Genomic DNA, 22,224 nt, shown 5'->3' on the forward strand with positions numbered 1-22,224 from the left:
CTTGAATGTCCAAGATTTAAAGGCGTAATGGACGTTTTTTTGCTGATTTGAGAACTCAAGCGGAAGTGCGCATGCGCACTCAACCCGTGCGGATGCAGAGAAAAGCCTCGCGGCTAGATGTGCGTTTGTTTATTAGCGCGACGGATCGCATCGCTCATCTCCGTAGATTTCTGTCTCTTCTGAGTCAGCTCGAACTGTCTTTCTCTGTCTTAATTTTGTCCTGTACACTGAGGGAACTATATTATGATAGAGCCATGCGCTTAGACACGGAGAAACGTGCTGCTCTCATGGGGACGAGCTCACGCGGCTGCAGGTGAACAGTCAGGGCCGGCCCAAGCCTTCAGGGGGCCCTAAGCGAAAACATTTTTGGGGGCCCCAAAAGTTTGAATTAATGAACAGGGGGGGTCTGGGGGCCCTCCCCCAGAAATTTTCAGACCTTTTTTGGGTCTTCTACTGCATTTTAATGTGGTCCAGCCGGCTAAAGTAAGAGTAAAATGTTGAGGTTGTAATGCTATAAAATGATGATGTGATGAAACTGTGCCAGGAGAAAATGATTAAAGCCAGTTATTAATACATTAGTGTACTTAATTACTCAATACAATATTGGCTATGAAAAATAATTATGGTCAAATTGATTCATTTTAACTGAAAATGTAAAAGTAATAGTTATCCTTACTAATTTATCTTTTACTGTTCCCAACTGTTCCTTCTTGCTAAAGTGACAAAACAAGTTATATTAAATTAAACAAATGGCATAAGCATTGCTTGATTAACAATTAACACTGATAAAACAGTGCAAACATGTTATTCCCAGAGAATGAACAGAACTAGAAGTGAAGGTCTAAACCTCGCTATAGTGAAGCGACTGCGTTTCTGCAACTTTGCCACTTTTGTATAAAAATATATAGTATTATTCTATAACAGACGTAATTATAATATGTCTGGTTATTTTTCACTATCAATTCATTATAATTTATAACAAATAGTCTAATGATGCTTTTTAAATAAATTGAAATGTTTTATTGCTCTATTAAAAGTTAATTACAATATAAATGTTTGTTCTGATCAGAACACCACACACTGGACTCCTGCACCTTTACGTTCCTCTCATTGCACTTTAAGAAGTCAAAGTAAAACAGACATCACGAGTCACGATTGATCTCACACATGGTGATGTGAGAGAGAGCAAACTCAAACCGCTCATCTCTGACTGAGGCTGCACAGGGGCCCGGGACAGGGGCCCGGGACAGGGGCCGCACACTGTTCACTCCAAAGTCTCACATCAGAGGTTCTGGACGAGACGGCGCTCGTCTGGACCAGATCTCCGCCTCTTAGTGACCCGGGGCATAGACGCCCCTCACCGGCCTCACCTGCAGCTAACACTACGGGGCTGGTGTAAATGTGAAGCTTATTATCTTTCATTCAGACATATTATTGTGCGCGGGGCAGAGCTCTCGTCTCCTCCAGCCTGAGCGAACTAACGTGACAGAATCGTGTTGTTTCAAACAGCAGCATTAACCGTCTCTTTGTAAGAGAAGTTCAATACCTGGAAAGTGTTGTTGAGTTTGCAGTTTCTTTACATCGTCAAGAAGTTTCTTCTTTCGTTATTCGGCACCAGGAGATATATTCTTCTGGACATGATGACCACGTTGTGTTGTGTTTATGTTTTGCTCTCGTTCTGCTCGCGCACAATGAAGTTGCCCAATCAGCGCAGGTCTGGTGTCTTGGTTGCCAGATTGTCATTACAAATAAATGCGGTTTGTGCGTTATATGTTACCGCTGTGTCGCTGCCGCGCCAGCAGCGCTACTACACTAGTGGCGCACGCTGCGCTTGCACTTCGCATAAGACGGGTTGCCAGATTGGGGGCCCTACTAACGCCTCGGGGCCCTACGCGGCTGCTTAGTTCGCTTATAGGCTGGGCCGGCCCTGTGAACAGTAGGTTAGTTCTATGATTGATACGTGGCAGGACTAATCGGCAGTCCACGCCACGAGGAAATGAGACTCAGATTTGGGCCAAAAAAATCGTCCATTCAACCTTTAATATAATCAAAGGTTGATAAATCTTCTGCCGAAGAAATACAGTATGTAATATTAAAAAAAAGGAGAATGATAAACAGCGCTGGGCTTTCATATTGTACCGGTAACTGTATGTATTATGAATTAAATAACATCCTTTTTCTACCGCTTGTTCCCTTTAGACGCCGCAGGTGACAGGAGCCTATTTAATAACATATGTTAAAAGAATCTCCGCACAAACAGCTAAAATATATTTTGAAACACTGTCTTTTGCCACAGTATTCTTGAACAAATATGCCAATCATGCTGAGCGTATCAAGATGAAAATGACAAAAAAAAAAATAAAGGTGCAACAAGGTGTTTTTGATTTTGCATTTTTGTATAAAGCAGAAATAGTTGACTACAAGACTGTATGACTCGGTTTACAATTAGAATAAAACAAACTGTGCCTTTGTAACTTAGCATACACTTGGCATACACAATCGAACAAATAATCTGCTACTGCGATGCAAAAAGGACTAGAAGAATTTACCTCTGGACCAGAATATCTTCCAGTTTGAGTCTGATCTTTATAGGCCTGGCTTGTTTATTTTATTGCACACGAAAGGTCACAGCCTTGTTTAAAGTATGCATGAAGTCATTATCTCCGGTTTAAAATGACAAGCGAGACATATCTGGTTTCATAATGAACAGGGCCCCTCAAAACGTCCCTCTGCTTCTTGGAGAAAGCTATTGTGATGCGGTTGCTTTGACATATGATGAAGTTACATAGGAGCAAACACAATGGTTTTCAGAGCGTGTTGACTTCTCATGCTTACAAAAGGTGTGGCCCACATAATACCGATGCCTAGATGTGGAGCAGGTGTGGACTGCCCGGACCCAAAAGACAATATTTGCACAAGTGTGTGTTGTTTAGAAAACCAACCTGCAGCTGAGGTCATTAGCGTTTCCCTGCAGAGAGGACGCAGCTCGAGACAGCCCGAGTCGGGAGAAGGAGTGGTAATAGGTGAGCTGAGTGTCCGATAAACTGGCCACTCCATCGGGCTCATCGTAGATGTTCTCCCAGTACGAGTTCAGGGCCGGTGTCCCCTGAGGCGGAGGGCCGAACAGGTACGAGTCCAACTGGTTCACAATCTCCTGGTTCACGCTGGCTTCAAACTTACGGGCAAAGAAGGTGGGACGAACGGTTTGCTGCATAAAAAAAAGCATATAAGAAGGAGGTAATTGTGAACAGAAAGTTGCAGCAAGGGATGTCAAGATTATTCAGTCGATAATTGTGATTATTCAGGTCACAATAGTTGATCACAAACTTGAAGAAGAGTAATGTATTGGACAATGGGAATTAAAGAATATTGAAGATTTCACTGCTGTTCGGTCATGGGCTCATTCTCACAATAATCTTAACACTAACATTTGATATTTGTGACATCCTAGTTGCATCAATGTAGTTCTACTCAATAGAACTAAAACAAGACAAAATCAAATAAAAATACTCAAAAAAAGCACGATTTTAGAAGCCAGATTTATAACTTGGCTATTTGTGCCAAGAGTGACCTCACTATTGGTTGTTGTTGACAGCGTTTGATGAAATTGATCATAACTTTCAGTGCAATGCATACAAATGCACTTTTGAAAGAGAAAAATATATGGACACTAATAGTCAAATTTAGGAGATTTAATGGACTGTGGAACCACTCACAGTAATTAAATAAGGAACACCAAATAATTCAATGCATCAGATTCATTTGTAATGTTAATGTTTTCCAGAGTGATTGGATACTAAGAAAAGCTTGGAATTTAATTAATTTAGTCCAGCATTCACTTCAACTAAAGGGACTAACAAATGGAAGGAAGGTCATCTGGCCTAATCTAAATCAATGACTGTAGGCACATGGTTTCGTTTAAATTAAAATAAAGACCAATAAATAACTTTAAATTAAATAACACTTTGAGAATAAATCTTTTTTTAAATAGCAACTGACGGAAACTCTTACAGTTCCATTCACTGTTATGTATAATCGGCCTCCTGAGCGTGCACTATGTGGGAACCCAGATAGTTGCAACGTAATTATTCGTCTCATCTGCAAACCAAATTAAACAGTGCTTTAGTCTGTCTCTATCTATCGGTGCAAAGGTTCAAAAGGAAATTGGGATTTCAAGCCCCATTAATACTGGGGTCTGGCAGGCTCGGGCAGGCTTTTGGAAGAGACGGTTTTTGTTGAAGGTTTTGGACTTTGCTGAGCCCGCAGACTCTGAGCGGCGATGCCAGGGCCCCGTGGTAATGTTTTGGCACTGACCAGGGCCAGACTGCAGCCGGACTGAGCGAGAAACAGTGAGGTCAGCCTGACGCCTTTCACTGTGGTGTGAAGGACGGGAGACCACCACTGTCCTCCAGGCATCAGGTAGGGTCAGACTTGTGAAAATACACGATCAATTCACTTTAATTTTGTACAAATTACAACGGAATCCATTTTGTTTGATTACGCACCACCATAGACAAAGAATAGGAAAAAAACGTTAGAATATTTTTAGAATTGGAAAAAAAACGATCTAATGTACAGTAAGTCAAAATTAGAACAAATGAGTTGCAGTTTTAAAAATAACTTAAAATAACCCTTTTTTAAATTTTAGATGTTACCACTGTAATTATAACCAATACCACCAACCAATGCATCTCACGCTTACAGATACTCCTACTACCTACCTGTATACCAAGGGTCTCCAACGTTTTTTGGGGCTGAGGACTACTTCAAGAGCAAGAGTTTGTCAAGGGCTACCAGTTGAATTTGCTTAAACTAGTTGTGAATTGCAATAAATAATAAATAAAGACAATAAGTTACCTGGAAACGGTGGAAGTCTGCCGGTTTGAAGTCGTTTGGGGAGCAGCCGCACCAGTCCACGATGTGCTTGTACTGGCATTTACAGCCCAGTTTGCGGTTCCAGTTTGTGATGCGCAGGTTGTTGTCCACCATGCTCTCACAGTAGGCGCTATTCTCCAGCACAGTGTGGAAGAATGACTGTATAAGGGACGAAACACACAAAACGAAAGAAAAAAAAGCTGAAGTGAAAAGTAGTGAAATCAGAAAATTGTAAAGCCTTTTTATAGGTTTTTCCCACCATCCAATTCACAAGAGGAAATAGAGTAGCAACACAGAAAGGCTCATGATAAACATCCCATTCGCCCAATTCAATTCTCATCCAATCCTTGTATATGGCTGAAAAGGAAGGATTTACACCATGCTTTCACTTTACAGTTTTGTCTGCTCCCATTCATTTTCAAGATAAACAGAACTGGCACAGGCATAGAAATAAGGAACTCTATTTTTGGGATACTCAAAAAAAACACCAAAAGTTTATTCAACACATACATTGGGGAAACAACTGCTAACCCATTTAAACTACAGAATTAAGGTTCATTCAAGTTTCCAGTCCCTTTCATATTAGGTGATTGCTTAATGCTTAATGCTTAATGTACTAATAATGGCTGATGGAATAATCAATGCGACAACAAACACAAATCTATTGCAATAACACAAAAGTGTACTGTTTTTAAAATGTAAAAATAGTCTGATTTTACTCATGATTTTCCTTATTCTGCCTGAGGGCAAAAAAGGAAAAAAAAAAAATATACATTTTTTTTCTTTTCCTTTTTTGCCCTCAGGCATCCATCTGCACGTGTATCCTTAATATATGACGTGAAATAAATTAAATAATAGATTCAATAGCCTATATTTGACAGAAAAGTGATATTTTATTTGATATTTAATTTTGGGGCTTTTTTTTTTTTTTCACACCAATGAAGCCGCTACTTTCGGAGGAAAATAATTGCCCACCCCTGGCCTAGCACCAAAGTACATCTCAGACATGTTAGTGCCATATGAACCATCTCGGACTCTGAGGACGTCAGGGACCGGCCTCCTGCTGGTGCCAGAGTCAGGACTAAATGTGGGGAATCTGTGTTTCAGTTTTATGAAATGTGCTCTACAAATAAACTTGCCTTGCCTTAATAAACAATCAAATCCCAATCATTTCCAATATTTTGCAGCCCTACTTAATATGCAAGAACATGTACATATTTGCAAATAATACAATAACTATGCCAAAAAATCTGTAAATTCTTCAAATAAAATGATATTGAACAGATGTATTTAGTTGATTTTATGCCCTTTAGTAGCTTCTTTCACTACGGTATGGCGCTGTGGTGTAGACAGTCTAGGGTACCTCGGCAGGCAGCAGGGTGTAGGCGTAGAAGCGCTTCATGTTGGTGACCAGGTCGTCCTGTGAGTTGATGACGTACTCAACAAACATACGATTGAGGAGGAACCAGTCCGAGCCTCCGTCCACAGAGATGCCCTCCGGGATCTTCCGGTCGCCGAGTCTCCACATGTGGGTGTCACACTCATAAAACAGACGGTCTAACCCCTGCTTACGGATGAACCTAGAACAAATTCAAATACTTTATAGTACTAAAGGTGAACTAGTATTTTGTGAGCATACTTCTGGAAAGTACTTTTAAAGACACCTGCTGTGATAATGTACAGTAAAACATCAGATTTGACATGTTTTGACATAGGACAGGAAAATATGGCCTAACTATATTATGGTAACTATTATTGATACTATTATTGAAGCTAGAAAAAATACTTAATACGTATTTAAGGATGTTTGAGTGATGGATCATTCATTTATTTTCTACTGCTTGTTCCCGTCAGAGGTCGCAGGTGACTGGACCCTATCCCAGTGACTTTGGGCCTTAGGCGGGGTACAACCGGGACAGGAGAAAACCCACAGTAACACAGGGACTCAGACTCCACCCAGAGAGGTGCTATCTTAGTGATAATTATTAGTTCTAATTCCACTCCTCACGCCTTATTCCTTTCATTATTAGGGTTTTTACCCTCAAGGCGTTAGCATTTCCAATTAGCTGCAATCTGCCTGACTTTGCATCTATGAGGAAAGTCATTTGCACGGTGTCAGCAGACTTTTATAGCAAGATTCCCAATTTCATATTTACCCCGAAAACAAATTATGATATACAATACCTGGAAAAATATTTTGACGTATGAATACAACAGACCAAGAAACACCAGGAGCACACTGCTACATCCACACACAAGAGGTCAAAAAGGGACAAATTAATATATAATAAAGGCTTTGTCACACAGGATAATTGGAAGATAAGCCCGGTTACACATGAACTTTAACATTTGTGATTAAAGTCCAGGTCTTGATGCCACATTAAGATTGTGCGATACAGGAAGACTGCTCTCTGTCTCTGATCTCGTAAGTTACAATTTTACGGCATATTATTTGTGTTGAATAAAATACAACACTACTGTAATTCTACACTGCATCGTACAGTACAAGGACCCTAAATAATGCATAAACAGTTCCCATGGAGACAGTCAGACAGCATGCATTATAGATAATCGGAGTCAGGTGAAAGGGTCAGACTCACACGGGACAGAGGATGACTGACTTTGTGACTTTGTGACTTGTGACTAAACAAACACAAATTAAGGAGTAAACAGTGCTGAGCATATATGCATAGTATCATTGGGGATTAGCAGAATTAATTAAATTGATAAACTAAATTAAATTAGGACTAAGCTGCCTCTCTCATTGAAAATATAAAACATTGCATGCTATGATTATGTAGGGCTAAGTCATGGTGATTCTTATGTGACTTGAACGTTGTAAAAGTAGATTAAAAAAAGAGAATCAATCAATAAGAGGAAGAAGTAAGCAACAATATGGTTCTAAAATCTTAACTCCAAAGCTAAAAAGTGTTTGCCGCTACGACAACAGGTACAAGTACAGAATTATTAGCACAATTCCACAGTACAATTTTACTATTCACAGCTGAATACAAGAATCACTGCTACTAACAGTACAGCTTCTATTACACTGTTGTAACTAAAGCAATCTTTGTTCGTCTTTGTTTCTACCAATCTAAATGTAAACTATAAATTAGTCCTGGAATAGTATTCGCTTGTTATCTGAGCACCTATTCTAAAGCGTTTGGAGAAACATTTTGACTCATTCACAGTTGGTAATGACAGAGCAGCGGGACAGTAACAGCAGTGAGGGAAGTTCTGGCTCTCACCTCTCCCTCTCACCCCATCACCAAGGTTAATTAATAACGCCACAGATGGGAGCTAATTGTATTATGATTCAGTGACTACATCACACTGGCAGCACCGCGCCCAGAGAGAGGCGAGCCAGGCACTTCGAAAGGCGGGGACTTTAGAGGGCAAATGAAAATGAGGTTTAGAGGAGTGTCTCACCTGGCGTTATCTCTGCCATGGGACTTGATGAAGTTCATCTCTCTGTATTTGGACAGGAAGGCCACCAGCTGGTTATTGGTCCTGAAACGGGACAAACGACTGGGTGAGACTGGGGAACATATGGTGGAGCTGAGCTGGGAGTGAATTATTGATTCAGCTGTAACATGTGCAGGTGCAGTGTAGCTGCCAGGAAATGAGATCAAACCAGCTTTGCTTCTGAACCAGCTATAATGATAATAATGATCACTACGACAATATCTACAACTACAGCAATACTACCACAATGCCACAGTTCAGGTTGCCTATGTCCATGCATTAACACAAACCATCATACCAGTTATACAAGGCCTCTCACTACAAATGCACTAATCAGCATTTGACTTGATTGTTGCTCTTTCGTCTTAAATATGAAAGAAAAACACATATACATGTGCTGGAGCTGCTTAAAGCCATGCCAAGAGCAATTAAACTCCTTTCGCTATGGCCCTTGAGTCTGTTCACGCTGTTAGTGGCGTTTAGGAAAATACAAAAGATCGTGCTATCTATGATTTTGATGAATGACTGCATGCTGCTGTTACATTGTAAGGCTGTCTATTCCCTCGTACACCGTCCAGACAGTCTAAAAGCTTTGCTCTGCAGGCTATGCCCCAGTCAATGGCTTCAACATTTCATCTGCTCTGAAACCCTTTGATGATGGCTTGGGGTGACTGTTCTAAAAGAGCAGTGAAGCCATGGTAAAAAGGCTCACGGATCAGTGGGGGGAGGGACCAGCGCATATTAATGTCATTTTCTCTTCAAGGAGCAATTTCACAGCCTAGGGGGTTTATCTTAGGAGGTCCTGAGCCACAAAGCCTAACTGATGATTTGTTCTAGACACTCTTCACTTCCTGGACACACACACATGCCCAGGGTGCATCTGCAACACTGCACAAACGCTCCAGGCCGCACTGACACATGGAGTCACACTCAACCAGGAAGTTCATGCAGAGCTCCAGATTTACCACCTGAGTGGTCATCTCCTCTACTGGGCCTATTTTGTTCAGTGTTAGCCCTTGGATTTAAACACCCACAGCTCTCTGAAATAAGATGAAAAGGCTGTTACTTACTAATTTTGTGGAATTTTATCCTGTAACTATCATTGTAGTTTCTAAAACTTCAAATTAGTAATGAGTACTTCTAATGATGACTACACATTTGGACACCGCACCTTTTGAACAGGGACTGACAAAGTGGTGGAGATTAGAGATATGAGCCTCTAGCTAGTCATTGTCTCATCAGTTTAGGCCTCTTAAAGGCTGTGCTGGAGTCTATGAAAGGGCTTTAAAAGGAAAGGAGTAAAGCAGAAGACAGAGCAGATTAAAGCTCGGACGGAGGAGACTCTTCCTTTGGACTCAGATTCCACATGGACACTGCCTCTCTGCTGGTGTGAGGCGCTCTCACTCTGCTTTTGAGAAGCAACCATGCGGCAGCACAGATATTATCTGGGAATTAGAGGGGAAATAATGCTTGTCTACAGTCCCACTGATAACAACAGCGCTAGTCAGAGCCGAGCAGGGCAGGGAGCCCCAAACATTCCTCTTGCACCCACTGAAAAAGAGAGCTGCAGTAGGGGCTCCGGGCCTCTGAGCCAAGACTGTAGTGCAGTCACTGTATGTTTTCATTGTACATTTTGTAGTTCTGAAACCAACATAACTACATTGTGATTAGGTGGTGATTATGTGGACAAATATGACTTGTGCTAATTTGTAGTGTTGGACTTTTTTTTTTATCACAGAAGATCTAGGGCAGATTCTGGAGTGGTCTGTGATGGTTTAAAGTTTTCATGTTTAATCTGAAGGAGGAAGTTGCACAGATCAGTAAAGTTGTCAGCACTCTGGATTCATTTTGACTTGGCAAAGCAAAGAAGTGAATTAGTTTACAATACAGTACATCTTAAAGCACACATAGGCACTTCCTGTAGATGCCCGGGGGCATCTCTCACTCCATCAGTCGCTTCTCTACAGATCATCAGCCTGATGCAAATGAGCAGATGAGGCAAAAAGCAGAAAACCCACACCAACAGCTGTAATCAGCGCTGAGACTGACAAACCCAAATAAGTGTCAGACTGAGGCAGAGGTAATGCCACATGTAACAGACAAGCAGTGAACAGGCTGAGGTAATCAACACATGTAACAGACAGAGAGTGAGCAGGCTGAGGTAATAAACACAGGTAACAGACAGAGTGAGCAGGCTGAGGTAATAAACACAGGTAACAGACAGGATGTGAGCAGGCTGAGGTAATAAACACATGTAACAGACAGAGAGTGAGCAGGCTGAGGTAATAAACACAGGTAACAGACAGGATGTGAGCAGGCTGAGGTAATAAACACATGTAACAGACAGAGTGAGCAGGCTGAGGTAATAAACACATGTAACAGACAGAGAGTGAGCAGGCTGAGGTAATAAACACAGGTAACAGACAGAGAGTGAGCAGGCTGAGGTAATAAACACATGTAACAGACAGGATGTGAGCAGGCTGAGGTAATAAACACATGTAACAGACAGAGAGTGAGCAGGCTGAGGTAATAAACACAGGTAACAGACAGGATGTGAGCAGGCTGAGGTAATAAACACATGTAACAGACAGAGTGAGCAGGCTGAGGTAATAAACACAGGTAACAGACAGAGAGTGAGCAGGCTGAGGTAATAAACACAGGTAACAGACAGAGTGAGCAGGCTGAGGTAATAAACACAGGTAACAGACAGGATGTGAGCAGGCTGAGGTAATAAACACATGTAACAGACAGGATGTGAGCAGGCTGAGGTAATAAACACAGGTAACAGACAGAGTGAGCAGGCTGAGGTAATAAACACAGGTAACAGACAGAGTGAGCAGGCTGAGGTAATAAACACATGTAACAGACAGGATGTGAGCAGGCTGAGGTAATAAACACAGGTAACAGACAGAGTGAGCAGGCTGAGGTAATAAACACAGGTAACAGACAGAGTGAGCAGGCTGAGGTAATAAACACATGTAACAGACAGGATGTGAGCAGGCTGAGGTAATAAACACAGGTAACAGACAGAGAGTGAGCAGGCTGGGGTAATAAACACAGGTAACATACAGAGAGTGAGCAGGCTGAGGTAATAAACACATGTAACAGACAGAGAGTGAGCAGGCTGAGGTAATAAACACAGGTAACAGACAGGATGTGAGCAGGCTGAGGTAATAAACACATGTAACAGACAGGATGTGAGCAGGCTGAGGTAATAAACACAGGTAACAGACAGGATGTGAGCAGGCTGAGGTAATAAACACAGGTAACAGACAGAGAGTGAGCAGGCTGAGGTAATAAACACATGTAACAGACAGAGAGTGAGCAGGCTGAGGTAATAAACACATGTAACAGACAGAGAGTGAGCAGGCTGAGGTAATAAACACATGTAACAGACAGAGAGTGAGCAGGCTGAGGTAATAAACACATGTAACAGACAGAGAGTGAGCAGGCTGAGGTAATAAACACAGGTAACAGACAGAGAGTGAGCAGGCTGAGGTAATAAACACATGTAACAGACAGAGAGTGAGCAGGCTGAGGTAATAAACACAGGCAACAGACAGGATGTGAGCAGGCTGAGGTAATAAACACAGGTAACAGACAGAGAGTGAGCAGGCTGAGGTAATAAACACAGGTAACAGACAGAGAGTGAGCAGGCTGAGGTAATAAACACAGGTAACAGACAGGATGTGAGCAGGCTGAGGTAATAAACACAGGTAACAGACAGAGTGAGCAGGCTGAGGTAATAAACACATGTAACAGACAGAGAGTGAGCAGGCTGGGGTAATAAACACATGTAACAGACAGAGTGAGCAGGCTGAGGTAATAAACACATGTAACAGACAGATAGTGAGCAGGCTGAGGTAATAAACACATGTAACAGACAGAGTGAGCAGGCTGAGGTAATAAACACATGTAACAGACAGAGTGAGCAGGCTGAGGTAATAAACACATGTAACAGACAGGATGTGAGCAGGCTGAGGTAATAAACACACGTAACAGACAGGATGTGAGCAGGCTGAGGTAATAAACACACGTAACAGACAGGATGTGAGCAGGCTGAGGTAATAAACACATGTAACAGACAGAGAGTGAGCAGGCTGAGGTAATAAACACAGGTAACAGACAGAGAGTGAGCAGGCTGAGGTAATAAACACATGTAACAGACAGAGTGAGCAGGCTGAGGTAATAAACACAGGTAACAGACAGAGTGAGCAGGCTGAGGTAATAAACACACGTAACAGACAGGATGTGAGCAGGCTGAGGTAATAAACACAGGTAACAGACAGAGAGTGAGCAGGCTGAGGTAATAAACACAGGTAACAGACAGAGAGTGAGCAGGCTGAGGTAATAAACACACGTAACAGACAGGATGTGAGCAGGCTGAGGTAATAAACACATGTAACAGACAGGATGTGAGCAGGCTGAGGTAATAAACACACGTAACAGACAGGATGTGAGCAGGCTGAGGTAATAAACACACGTAACAGACAGAGAGTGAGCAGGCTGAGGTAATAAACACATGTAACAGACAGAGAGTGAGCAGGCTGAGGTAATAAACACACGTAACAGACAGAGAGTGAGCAGGCTGAGGTAATAAACACAGGTAACAGACAGAGAGTGAGCAGGCTGAGGTAATAAACACATGTAACAGACAGAGAGTGAGCAGGCTGAGGTAATAAACACAGGTAACAGACAGATAGTGAGCAGGCTGAGGTAATAAACACATGTAACAGACAGAGTGAGCAGGCTGAGGTAATAAACACATGTAACAGACAGGATGTGAGCAGGCTGAGGTAAAGCATGAGCACAGCGTGTATGTTCTGTGCACTGATACTGAGAAGACACAGACCATCTGAGAACAGAGGCTCCAGCTGTGGAACTCCTTTTGCCCACTGGTCATTACAGTCTGTCCAATTCAACTGGTGGACATCTGGCTGTGCCGGGGAGATAACTTGCTCTTTAACAGGAGTTTTCTAATTGGCTGCTGTGGAGCTACATCAAAAACACGGCAGACCCTTAGCTCTCGCGAGGACCATAAACCCAAACAAAAAGGTGCACATCCAAAAGACTATTTTCAGCGCTTCAGGTCCAGTTCACACTCGTTTAATTACCTCTTAGAGCCTTTTAAAGCTCTGGTTTGGAGCAAAGACGAGCATGGGATGGTACAGTACACAACAAGTTGGAACAGTCAATATGTATTGACCCTCTGCAATTAAATTGTAATCAGTTCAGCATGTAGCCCATTGAGTAGAGCTGAGGAAAGGAACCAGGGATGGGGAGGTGTGAATGAACCGTGCCTGAGAAAAGCAGAGGCTCTGCTTCATTGATCTGTTTGCTTTGGAGTGACTCTTTATTTAAAGCTTGCAGATAACCACAGGGCCCTGACCAATCTGGATTGAATTTCCCATATTGGCTCAGAGCGCGCTGCTATTATTTTGCACACTGGACATCTGCCTTTGAGAGGAAAACTGCAGGTATTTGGTATCAACACATGCTTCTAAAACATCCCTCTTAGCAAATACCGCCGATAGTCACATTACGGCTGCGCACCTGATGGGATAGTCGGCTGCACTCAGGTTGATGAAGAAGTCCCAGCTCCAGTCTCTTATGGCCAGCAGGTCAGCCATACTCCGCAGGTACATGGTGAGAAGACTGGCTCCACCCCAAATGGTGGACATGCGCCATGGAGTCACCCTCACGTTGGGATAGTGAGACGCCAGAGCCAGCACTTGTCTGTGTAGGTAGTTGGAGCGCTGGAAGACAATATTGTATATCTGTCTGTTCTTAAAATTTCGAATGTATTCACCAAGAGGATAAACCAGGTGATCACATAGGCCTTACCTGGTCCACATGTATGTAGTAATAGTGTGAAGTGTGGTAGATGGCTTTCAAAAGGCGCTGCAGCTGTCGAGAGGCTCTTCCGTGGACCACCAGCAAAAAGGCGATCCTCACTGGTTTAGATGGAACAGTCTCAGACGAGTCCTCATCCCACTGGACATTAACATTAGCTTTACCTGAGTGAGACAGATTGTTGATATTAACTACATCAAATCTATTACCTGGCAAACAAATTTAATACAAGATCATAATCAATATCAAATATATTGTATCACTGCCATGACACAGCGTAACAATGTTTGGACAGGCAAACTACTCTAAATATCAACACAACTATACTGATATTTCTGTCTATACTATTTCTGATTGAAAATAATAATAAAACAGTACACGGACTCCAGGTTGCATACCACAGGGGCTTTCTGTTCGCCTCTTGTTCCCCAAAGATGCTTTCAATTCCAACCCCGTGACAACAAATAGCACAGAGCCAGCAGTCAAGCCATCCAGTATCAAATTAAACTATTCTCATGATCTCCGGAGAGCGGCTTCTAACCTCAAATATCTTTCCGCTGGGCAAGTTCATGCCGCCCTAAACCGCAGAAGAAAAAGATAAACATGTCCCAAAGCAGCCCTGGACCATTAAAGCCAAAAGCATTATGGCGTTGTTTGTTTTTGAATCTCTACTAACTGTGGTAGCTCACAAGAGGCTTGTTCATAATATGTCACATAAAGAGGAATATGAGTGCAATTTTAAAGGGGACATATTGTGTAAAATGCACTTTTGTGATCATTCTAACCAATAAGGAGTTGTTTTTGATTGATTGATTGATTCATACATGTTTGAATTATTCTGCATTGTTGAAGGCTTACCCATCCCTGCCCCATGTTAAAGAAAAAAAAACAGACATACATTTTTAAACACTAAAAACAAGTCGATGACAATCTGCCGCTTGCTAAAGTGTAGAGCAATCAGTTGTACAGTTTTAAACTTGTTTTAGATAAATAATGTGGTTTTCAATTAAATAAATATAAAATAATGACCTCTGTATGTTATAGTTTACTAACAAATACCCCGAATAAACATGATTATATCTTTTTTATCAAGTTTTGATCTCAAGAGTCTAACTAAAGATCAGTTTATGCTTGACATGTCCAACATGCATCGGCGACAGGGAAAAATATGGCACGAATCATCCACACCGTTTTCTGCTGTCTGCAATCGCATGAACCGCACAGGCTATATATACAGCCAACGTTTTCTCTGCAGCACTGTCAACCTTAAGTTGACATAAGATAAAGATGAAAATGACAACCATACCTTACCATACCTTCAAGATGGTAACAAAAAAACATGTGGTCAATTGTCACCACTTGTCAAACTGGCTCTATTCAAAACTGATGGTATTCAATTGAGTTCATAATGCAGCAAATATATAGCATATCACAACACAAGTTACACATTACTGGATTTTCATTTCATATGCAGGAATAACAGTGGAGAAGTAACCGGTGTTCTCCTTAATCTTTAGTGTCTTTAGAGACACGCTTGTCCTACTGTGGTGAATGAACCAATGCTAAACATCCAAAATCCTGGTTAAATCTAAAGCCAATAGGAAACGGTTAATGACACGCTTGCCCAACTTAAACTTCTGTCAGTCATTTGTTCTATGTTTTTGTGTGAGCAAGCGAGAGAAACACCCAAGGGGAGATCTGCTGCAGGCCATATCAGATTGAATGGTAATTGGTGGCCAGCTAAGAAGGTTCACTGGTTTGCTTTGCACATGGATAATTGGCCAGACGCTCCACAAAGCACTTTGAGAGGGCGCGATGCTAGCTAGTTGAACTAATGAGCGTCGCGGTGTGTGTGAACCTCCTTTTACTGACAGCTCAGTTCAGCATGTGTGTTTTGTGCTGCTCGGTGTACGTGAGGTATTGTACCTGTGAAGAAGCCTCATCACTCTTTATCGCGACAGTCTGGGCAATCTGGATTTTAAACTTCCTCCATCACATTCGTCATCAAACCATCTCCAACATGTGAACTGCTGCAATTTTCCCTCCTTCAACAATCTGAAGGAGCCGAAACACTTCATTTTCAACCCTACTGACTCAAATATTGTGTATATTTTTGATCTAAAAGTGTCTTGCAAATCAGGCTGGATTAATATCTTTAATTATGGATATATTTTATTGAAACGCTAACACTATGAGACTTACAATAAAAAAATATTTCAAACTCTACTTGTAACTAACAATATACATATCTGTACATTTAAAAACCGTGAGATCTATCATGGCTCTTGAATATAGTCAGAGTTGACCAATAGTTGGAGCTAATGCAGTTTTCTGTAAAATGCCTTTCACCCAAAGAACCACTGAACTCGTTTGCCATATTTTTATTGTATGAATGAAATAAGAGCTCATTGGACATGGGCTTTTCCGTGGGTGTGAGGCATAATAAGTCGTTCTCTTTAGTAAGAGCAACAACCAAAGAGTCTGGCCAGTGGGTTAATGCTTAATGTGCTCAGGGTCAGGGAGTGATGGCCAGCTTCTCCTGCTACTGCCCACTCAACTCATAATTAGTCGCGTTAGCACATAGCAGAGGAAATGGTCTAACACACAGTTTGCTTGCAAATATCAGCCCTAATATAATTACTAATGTAGCCAAGGCCTCAAGGACAGGACAGCTATCAAATCACATCGGACAATTTTGTGCTAACAAGGTTACTACTCAAATTGGGAGGGGAGCAGCAGAGGGGCAGGGGAGAGGGATAATGCATTGGCAGGCAGCAGACAGGCAGTGTAAAAAAAAAAGTGATTTAATTTAGCTGTCGTGTTGTTACAGGCCAGCCACCGGGGAAAGACCTTTTTCAATTTCTTTGTCTCTTCTGATCAGACTGTCTGTTTGAGTGGGGCAGAGTTGAACCATGGGATGACAAGAGCTTAGGTGCTGACAAATGATACCGCAGCTCCTGGGATGACGGGGAATGCACAAAAGTTGCACAGTCACTGCTGCAGCTTGCGTTATGGTAAAATAACGGTGTGGTAGGACTGACAGTATGCGTAAGAGGTTCCAGTCTCCAGTGCCCATTGTCTAGTGTGTGTGGATGTGCCAGGCGCTTAAATTTGGCAAACTGATGGCCTTATTGTGAGCCTTTGTAGACAGAATAAAACAGCCCATGTGTTTCTTTGAGTCCATTCGGGTAAAGAAATCCTCTACTGTGTGGCCAGTTGGACACAATTAATGAAAATGGGAAAATCATCTACACCAAACGAGCTCTAACCATATTTTCTCCATGAATTTACCTCAGCCTTTGAAGAGTTATAATTGCAGTGCATGAACTACAAATCTTCAGTTATTTTAATCGGTTTTGCTGTTGCTATTTGAAAAAACAAACCGCTTGTATCAAAAGAAGAGAGGATGACATTTTAAGTTTTGCATCAAACAATACGAAAATGAATGTGATGCTAGTGACTCAACCCCTGAAAACCTTTTTGCGTCATTGCAGTTTTTGCCTTTAAAGTAAAATGATTTTGCAATATTGACTATGCATACATTTTACTAAATGTATTAATATGGTAAACATTCTACTTCATCAACAGCGCAAGATTACATCACTGACTGATTGGTATTTACCAGCTGCTTGTACATTTGCACCACAGAATACTAAAGACTTCACTGTTATTTCCAAACATTTAAATGAACTCAAATTCAATAATCAATCACATTAATTATGATGCCGTACTCACCTTCGATGGGACAGTAGCGCGTGACCTTGTCGGGCATCAGCTGTCCCTCTTTGTGCCTGCAGTACACCTCTGCGATCTGCTGCCTGCACTCTTTGCTCTTGGCCCGAGACAGTGCAGAGATGGCCTCTTTACCGTTGATCTCACATTTGGGCGGCTGCTCGTAGGCGACGTCCAGGGGCGCCGCTGCCGTCTCCTGCCTCTTGTGCGGGTGTGCGTGCCTGTGCTGGGGCTGCTGCGATGGGACACTGCGGTACTGCTGGCTGACTTGCTGCGAGAAGTTGTTTATTCCCATCGAGAGGTGCTGGGAGTGCCCCACGGGGAGTACCTCGTTGGACGCTCGGCTCATGCTGGGTGCACTGTCCCGCCAGGCCTGCTGCTGTGCGTGGGCCCTCTCCTGGAAATGCGCTCTCTGCTGCTTACTCCCGGGAGCGCCTGTTGTCTGTCTATGAGGCTGCGATCGCGCCCCAAAATTACTATTGTCTATATTTTCAAAGTCTTTGGGCACTGAGTTCTCGTTGTTGCTGTCCACTTTCTCCTTCGGCCGATGCGAGTAATATCCATCCTACAGTGAAAAGGGGAAATGTTGGGGTAGAGGGGAGGACGGAGGGAACAAACCAGAAAAACAAGATCAGAACTGAGCAAGCGTGGTGCATATCAAATGTCGGATTAACAATCAATGTGGCATGTGTGCACGGCCAGCTCCGCATCGAACCGTGAGCCATGAAATGAAGTAGCGAGGTATAGAGTTTGAGCGGTTACAAGGTGCAGGAGGTGAGGCAACGCTCGGGTCTCTGCCACTTCAAGCCATCATCAGATTAGCACCGGTTTCAATTAAATTCTGCCTCAAATGGGCCCAGCAGTCTGTAAATAGATTACCAAGAAGGGATAAAGGACAGAATATGGCTTTATGTGATGTGTGCTGGAGAAATTGCAGCGCTGAGGCTTGTCAGAAGAAAGATGTCAGAAAATTGTGTGTGTGCATAAGAAAAAAAGTGTACAATCTTTATGCCAGAATAAATGAATGCACATTAAAAAAAAAACAGACGGGAGAGAGAGGGAAAACAAGACAACGGGTGTGATACAAGACACGAGTTCTTGCGTTGTAAAAAGCACAGTGCTGCCGTGGCCAAAATGTGCAACAGTGCATCAAATGGGAAAAGCAACTTATAACACTATAGGGGGGAGATAGCGCTGTTAAATTACGACTATCCGCAATGTGTTTCTCCGTTTTATGAGACAGATGCACGGTGAGGGAAAAGGCCATGGTGTTACAAGTGCAATAAAAGGGTTGTGCAGGTGAAGTGAAGAGAGCAGCAATTGTAGAACAGGGAAGCACTCAGCATGGAAATGTCTAACTGTGCAACCCCTAAAGCCAGGCCTGTTATCAAGCCATCACGCTGCCCTCTCTGCAGACACCTTGTACCGGCGCAATTACGAGGGAAGGGGCTGACACAACAGACAAGAGAGGTTGATATTACACAGGACAAAACAAACAGAACAATAAATCACATTGTTAGGAAGTCTTAAAGTGGGTTACGTGGCTCACGGATGTCTTCTACATTGTCCACTATTGTTTTTTTCTCCTTTCTTTTACTACCAGGCCACTGAAAACGTATAACTGAAACTTCTGCATGGTTGAGATGAAGGTAGAGTTCAGAGGTCTTTTACATTTAGGTTCAGTCCCAGCGTTATTGTCTGGCTCTGGACCTAATTTTTACCAGATTAAGAACTAGATCGTCTGGTTTAGTCCTGGTTTAGTCCTGGTTTTAGTCCTGATTTAGTCCTGGTTTAGTCCTGGTTTAGTCCTTGTTTAGTCCTGGTTTAGTCCTGGTTTAGTCCTTGTTTAGTCCTGGTTTTGTCCTGGTTTAGTCCTAGTTTTAGTCCTGGTTTAGTCCTGGTTTAGTTCCTGGTTTAGTCCTGGTTTAGTCCTGTTTTAGTTCCTGGTTTAGTCCTGGTTTAGTCCTGGTTTTAGTCCTGGTTTAGTCCTGGTTTAGTCCTGGTTTAGTCCTGGGTTTAGTCCTGGTTTAGTCCTATTTTAGTCCTGGTTTAGTCCCGGTTTAGTTCCTGGTTTTAGTCCTGGTTTAGTCCTGGTTTAGTCCTGGTTTAGTCCTGGTTTAGTCCTGGTTTGGTCCTGGTTTGGTCCTGGTTTAGTCCTGGTTTTAGTCCTGGTTTAGTCCTATTTTAGTGCTGGTTTAGTCCTGGTTTAGTTCCTGGTTTTAGTCCTGGTTTAGTCCTGGTTTAGTCCTGGTTTAGTCCTGGTTGAGTTCCTGGTTAAGTCCTGGTTTAGTCCTGGTTTAGTCCTGGTTTGGTCCTGGTTTAGTCCTGGTTTAGTTCCTGGTTTTAGTCCTGGTTTAGTCCTGGTTTAGTCCTGGTTGAGTTCCTGGTTAAGTCCTGGTTTTAGTCCTGGTTTAGTCCTGGTTTAGTCCTGGTTTAGTCTAGACCAGTGTTTATTTACAGCAGTTAAATAAAAATACATATCTTATTTCTTCGAGATGGTATTCAACATAAAGTGCTTCTGCATCAGAGATCTGCTCGTGCACTTTCCACCCAAACTTTGTCTCCCACTCTCTTCTCTCTAACTTGCTGCCAGTTTAGACAGAGCATGTTGTGTGAATGACAGAACGTGCTAATCCGGCGTGTAACAGCTGCTTATACCAGTGATCACCTAAAAAGAAATCCCCACACGCCGACTTTCAAAGGGAATGCTTTAGCGCTCTAATCCGCGCGCTGCTCGTCATGTTCGCGGAGGTAAAATGAGTTTGGGGGAGAGCATACGTGGCAGAAATCCTTTTTCTAACATTCACTTGCTTGAGTCTTTGAGGGAAATTAAACGAGACAGTTTGTGAGTTGTCCTGGACGAATGCGACTCTTCCTTGTGTGGAATGTGGAAGTACAAAGGATTTAATTGGAAAACTGCCAATGTGAGCTAATGTTGCAACGCAATATTCCTGAGTCGCTTTTGTGGAACAAATCCACCTTGATTAAAAAGGATACCATATACCTCCAAGTAAAGCGCAGTAATTACACACTACAAACTCATTTCAACTGCCAAATCCAAAGTAACAATAACTTTTCTGGAGGGGGGTCATCCATTTGCTTTGTTAACATTTCATTGGAGAAGCAGAACAGTTAAATCGTCCTTCTATATATATCGAGAGTTGGTTAATACACCTCAAGTTAACAATAAAGTCAATTTTCTACAATAATAGAATACTGCCATTTTTTTTGCAATATTCTGACCAACTTTGTCTATTTTATTTGTAAATTATACTATTTTATGCATGCTCTTTTTATATTTTGCTACTATTATTATACATTGTTGCACCTTAATGCCAAAGCAAGTTCCTAGTTTTTGATACAGTGGCAAAAAAGTGATTCTGATACTGAAATTAGTTGTCTTCTATTATTTACAGTATCAACTAATGGGATGCTAAAAGCCCAAACCTTGCCAAATATCTAAGCCTCCTTTTTTGACTTCACCTCAAGTAGTGGAATAATAATATTTTTCAAGGAGTGCAAATCTTCAGAGAGATGCTGCTGATCCAAATAAATTATCACCGTTGCAGTCAGCCTCTTGAGCTTATGAAGTGGAAATTAGCAATATTTGTTGTTTGCTCAGAAACGTTCTCTTGTATAAACAGGTTTTAGACAGTAACCCCCAACAACCTGCTACTACCAATTAGGCATTACCTCCCATGTCCCTCCTTGTCCCCCCTTGTCCCCTCCCTATGTGCACCTGAGTGAGCGTGTGCCTTTAATATGGGTTTGCTCTGTGCAGGATTGGACCGCAGGATGAATGGTTGTGGGAGATAGGGCAGGGAGCCAGGGGATGCTATTGATTGTTACTGTGAATATGTTTTCCTGGGGGAGTCCAAAAGAAGAGAAGGGGCGGGGAGCGGACCGGGACTGCCTGGCATATCTCTGCTGCTGACAAGAGAGGAAAAGGCACCGGTAAATGCTCATATCATCCATCAGTGAAAGGTGCATTTAGGGAGAGGCCTGAAGGGAGTTAGCCCCCCTCTCCTCCGGGAATGGTCTTGTCCATTCCTCAAACCCAAAGCTGCACCCTTATTTCCTGCACACAGAGGGGAATATTTCACCTGTCCTCTCTCTGTTTCTCCCTTTTTTCTGTCCCTCTTTTCTTTTTTTGCCTCAGTGCAGTGCAGAAAAATACATATATCCTTCTCAGCACCTGCCCCCCTCTTTCCCACCTCTGCCTGCCCCGTCCCCTGTATCATCCCTGACTCTAGGAAAAAGGAGAGAACTGCTTGAGTGGACCCACCCCCTAATGCCACC

The 22,224-nt window shown here is 42.4% G+C and overlaps 1 protein-coding gene across 1 annotated transcript in view; it reads right to left on the reverse strand.

The window, feature by feature from the left end:
- Positions 1-22,224, reverse strand: part of xylt1 (xylosyltransferase I) — a 78,272-nt gene that overhangs the window by 18,684 nt on the left and 37,364 nt on the right. Inside the window, exons 2-8 of the mRNA XM_072462412.1 lie at positions 17,929-18,490; positions 14,185-14,357; positions 13,894-14,096; positions 8,305-8,385; positions 6,239-6,455; positions 4,858-5,034; positions 2,943-3,208 (exon numbers count right to left, since the gene is read on the reverse strand). Coding sequence (XP_072318513.1) covers positions 2,943-3,208; positions 4,858-5,034; positions 6,239-6,455; positions 8,305-8,385; positions 13,894-14,096; positions 14,185-14,357; positions 17,929-18,490 — 1,679 coding nt within the window. The remainder of the gene's footprint in view (positions 1-2,942; positions 3,209-4,857; positions 5,035-6,238; positions 6,456-8,304; positions 8,386-13,893; positions 14,097-14,184; positions 14,358-17,928; positions 18,491-22,224) is intronic.

The sequence above is a fragment of the Eucyclogobius newberryi genome, unplaced genomic scaffold (assembly GCF_026437365.1).
Source record: "Eucyclogobius newberryi isolate DKJ021-1_F unplaced genomic scaffold, fEucNew1.0.hap1 SCAF_4, whole genome shotgun sequence".
Lineage (NCBI taxonomy): Eukaryota > Metazoa > Chordata > Actinopteri > Gobiiformes > Gobiidae > Eucyclogobius > Eucyclogobius newberryi.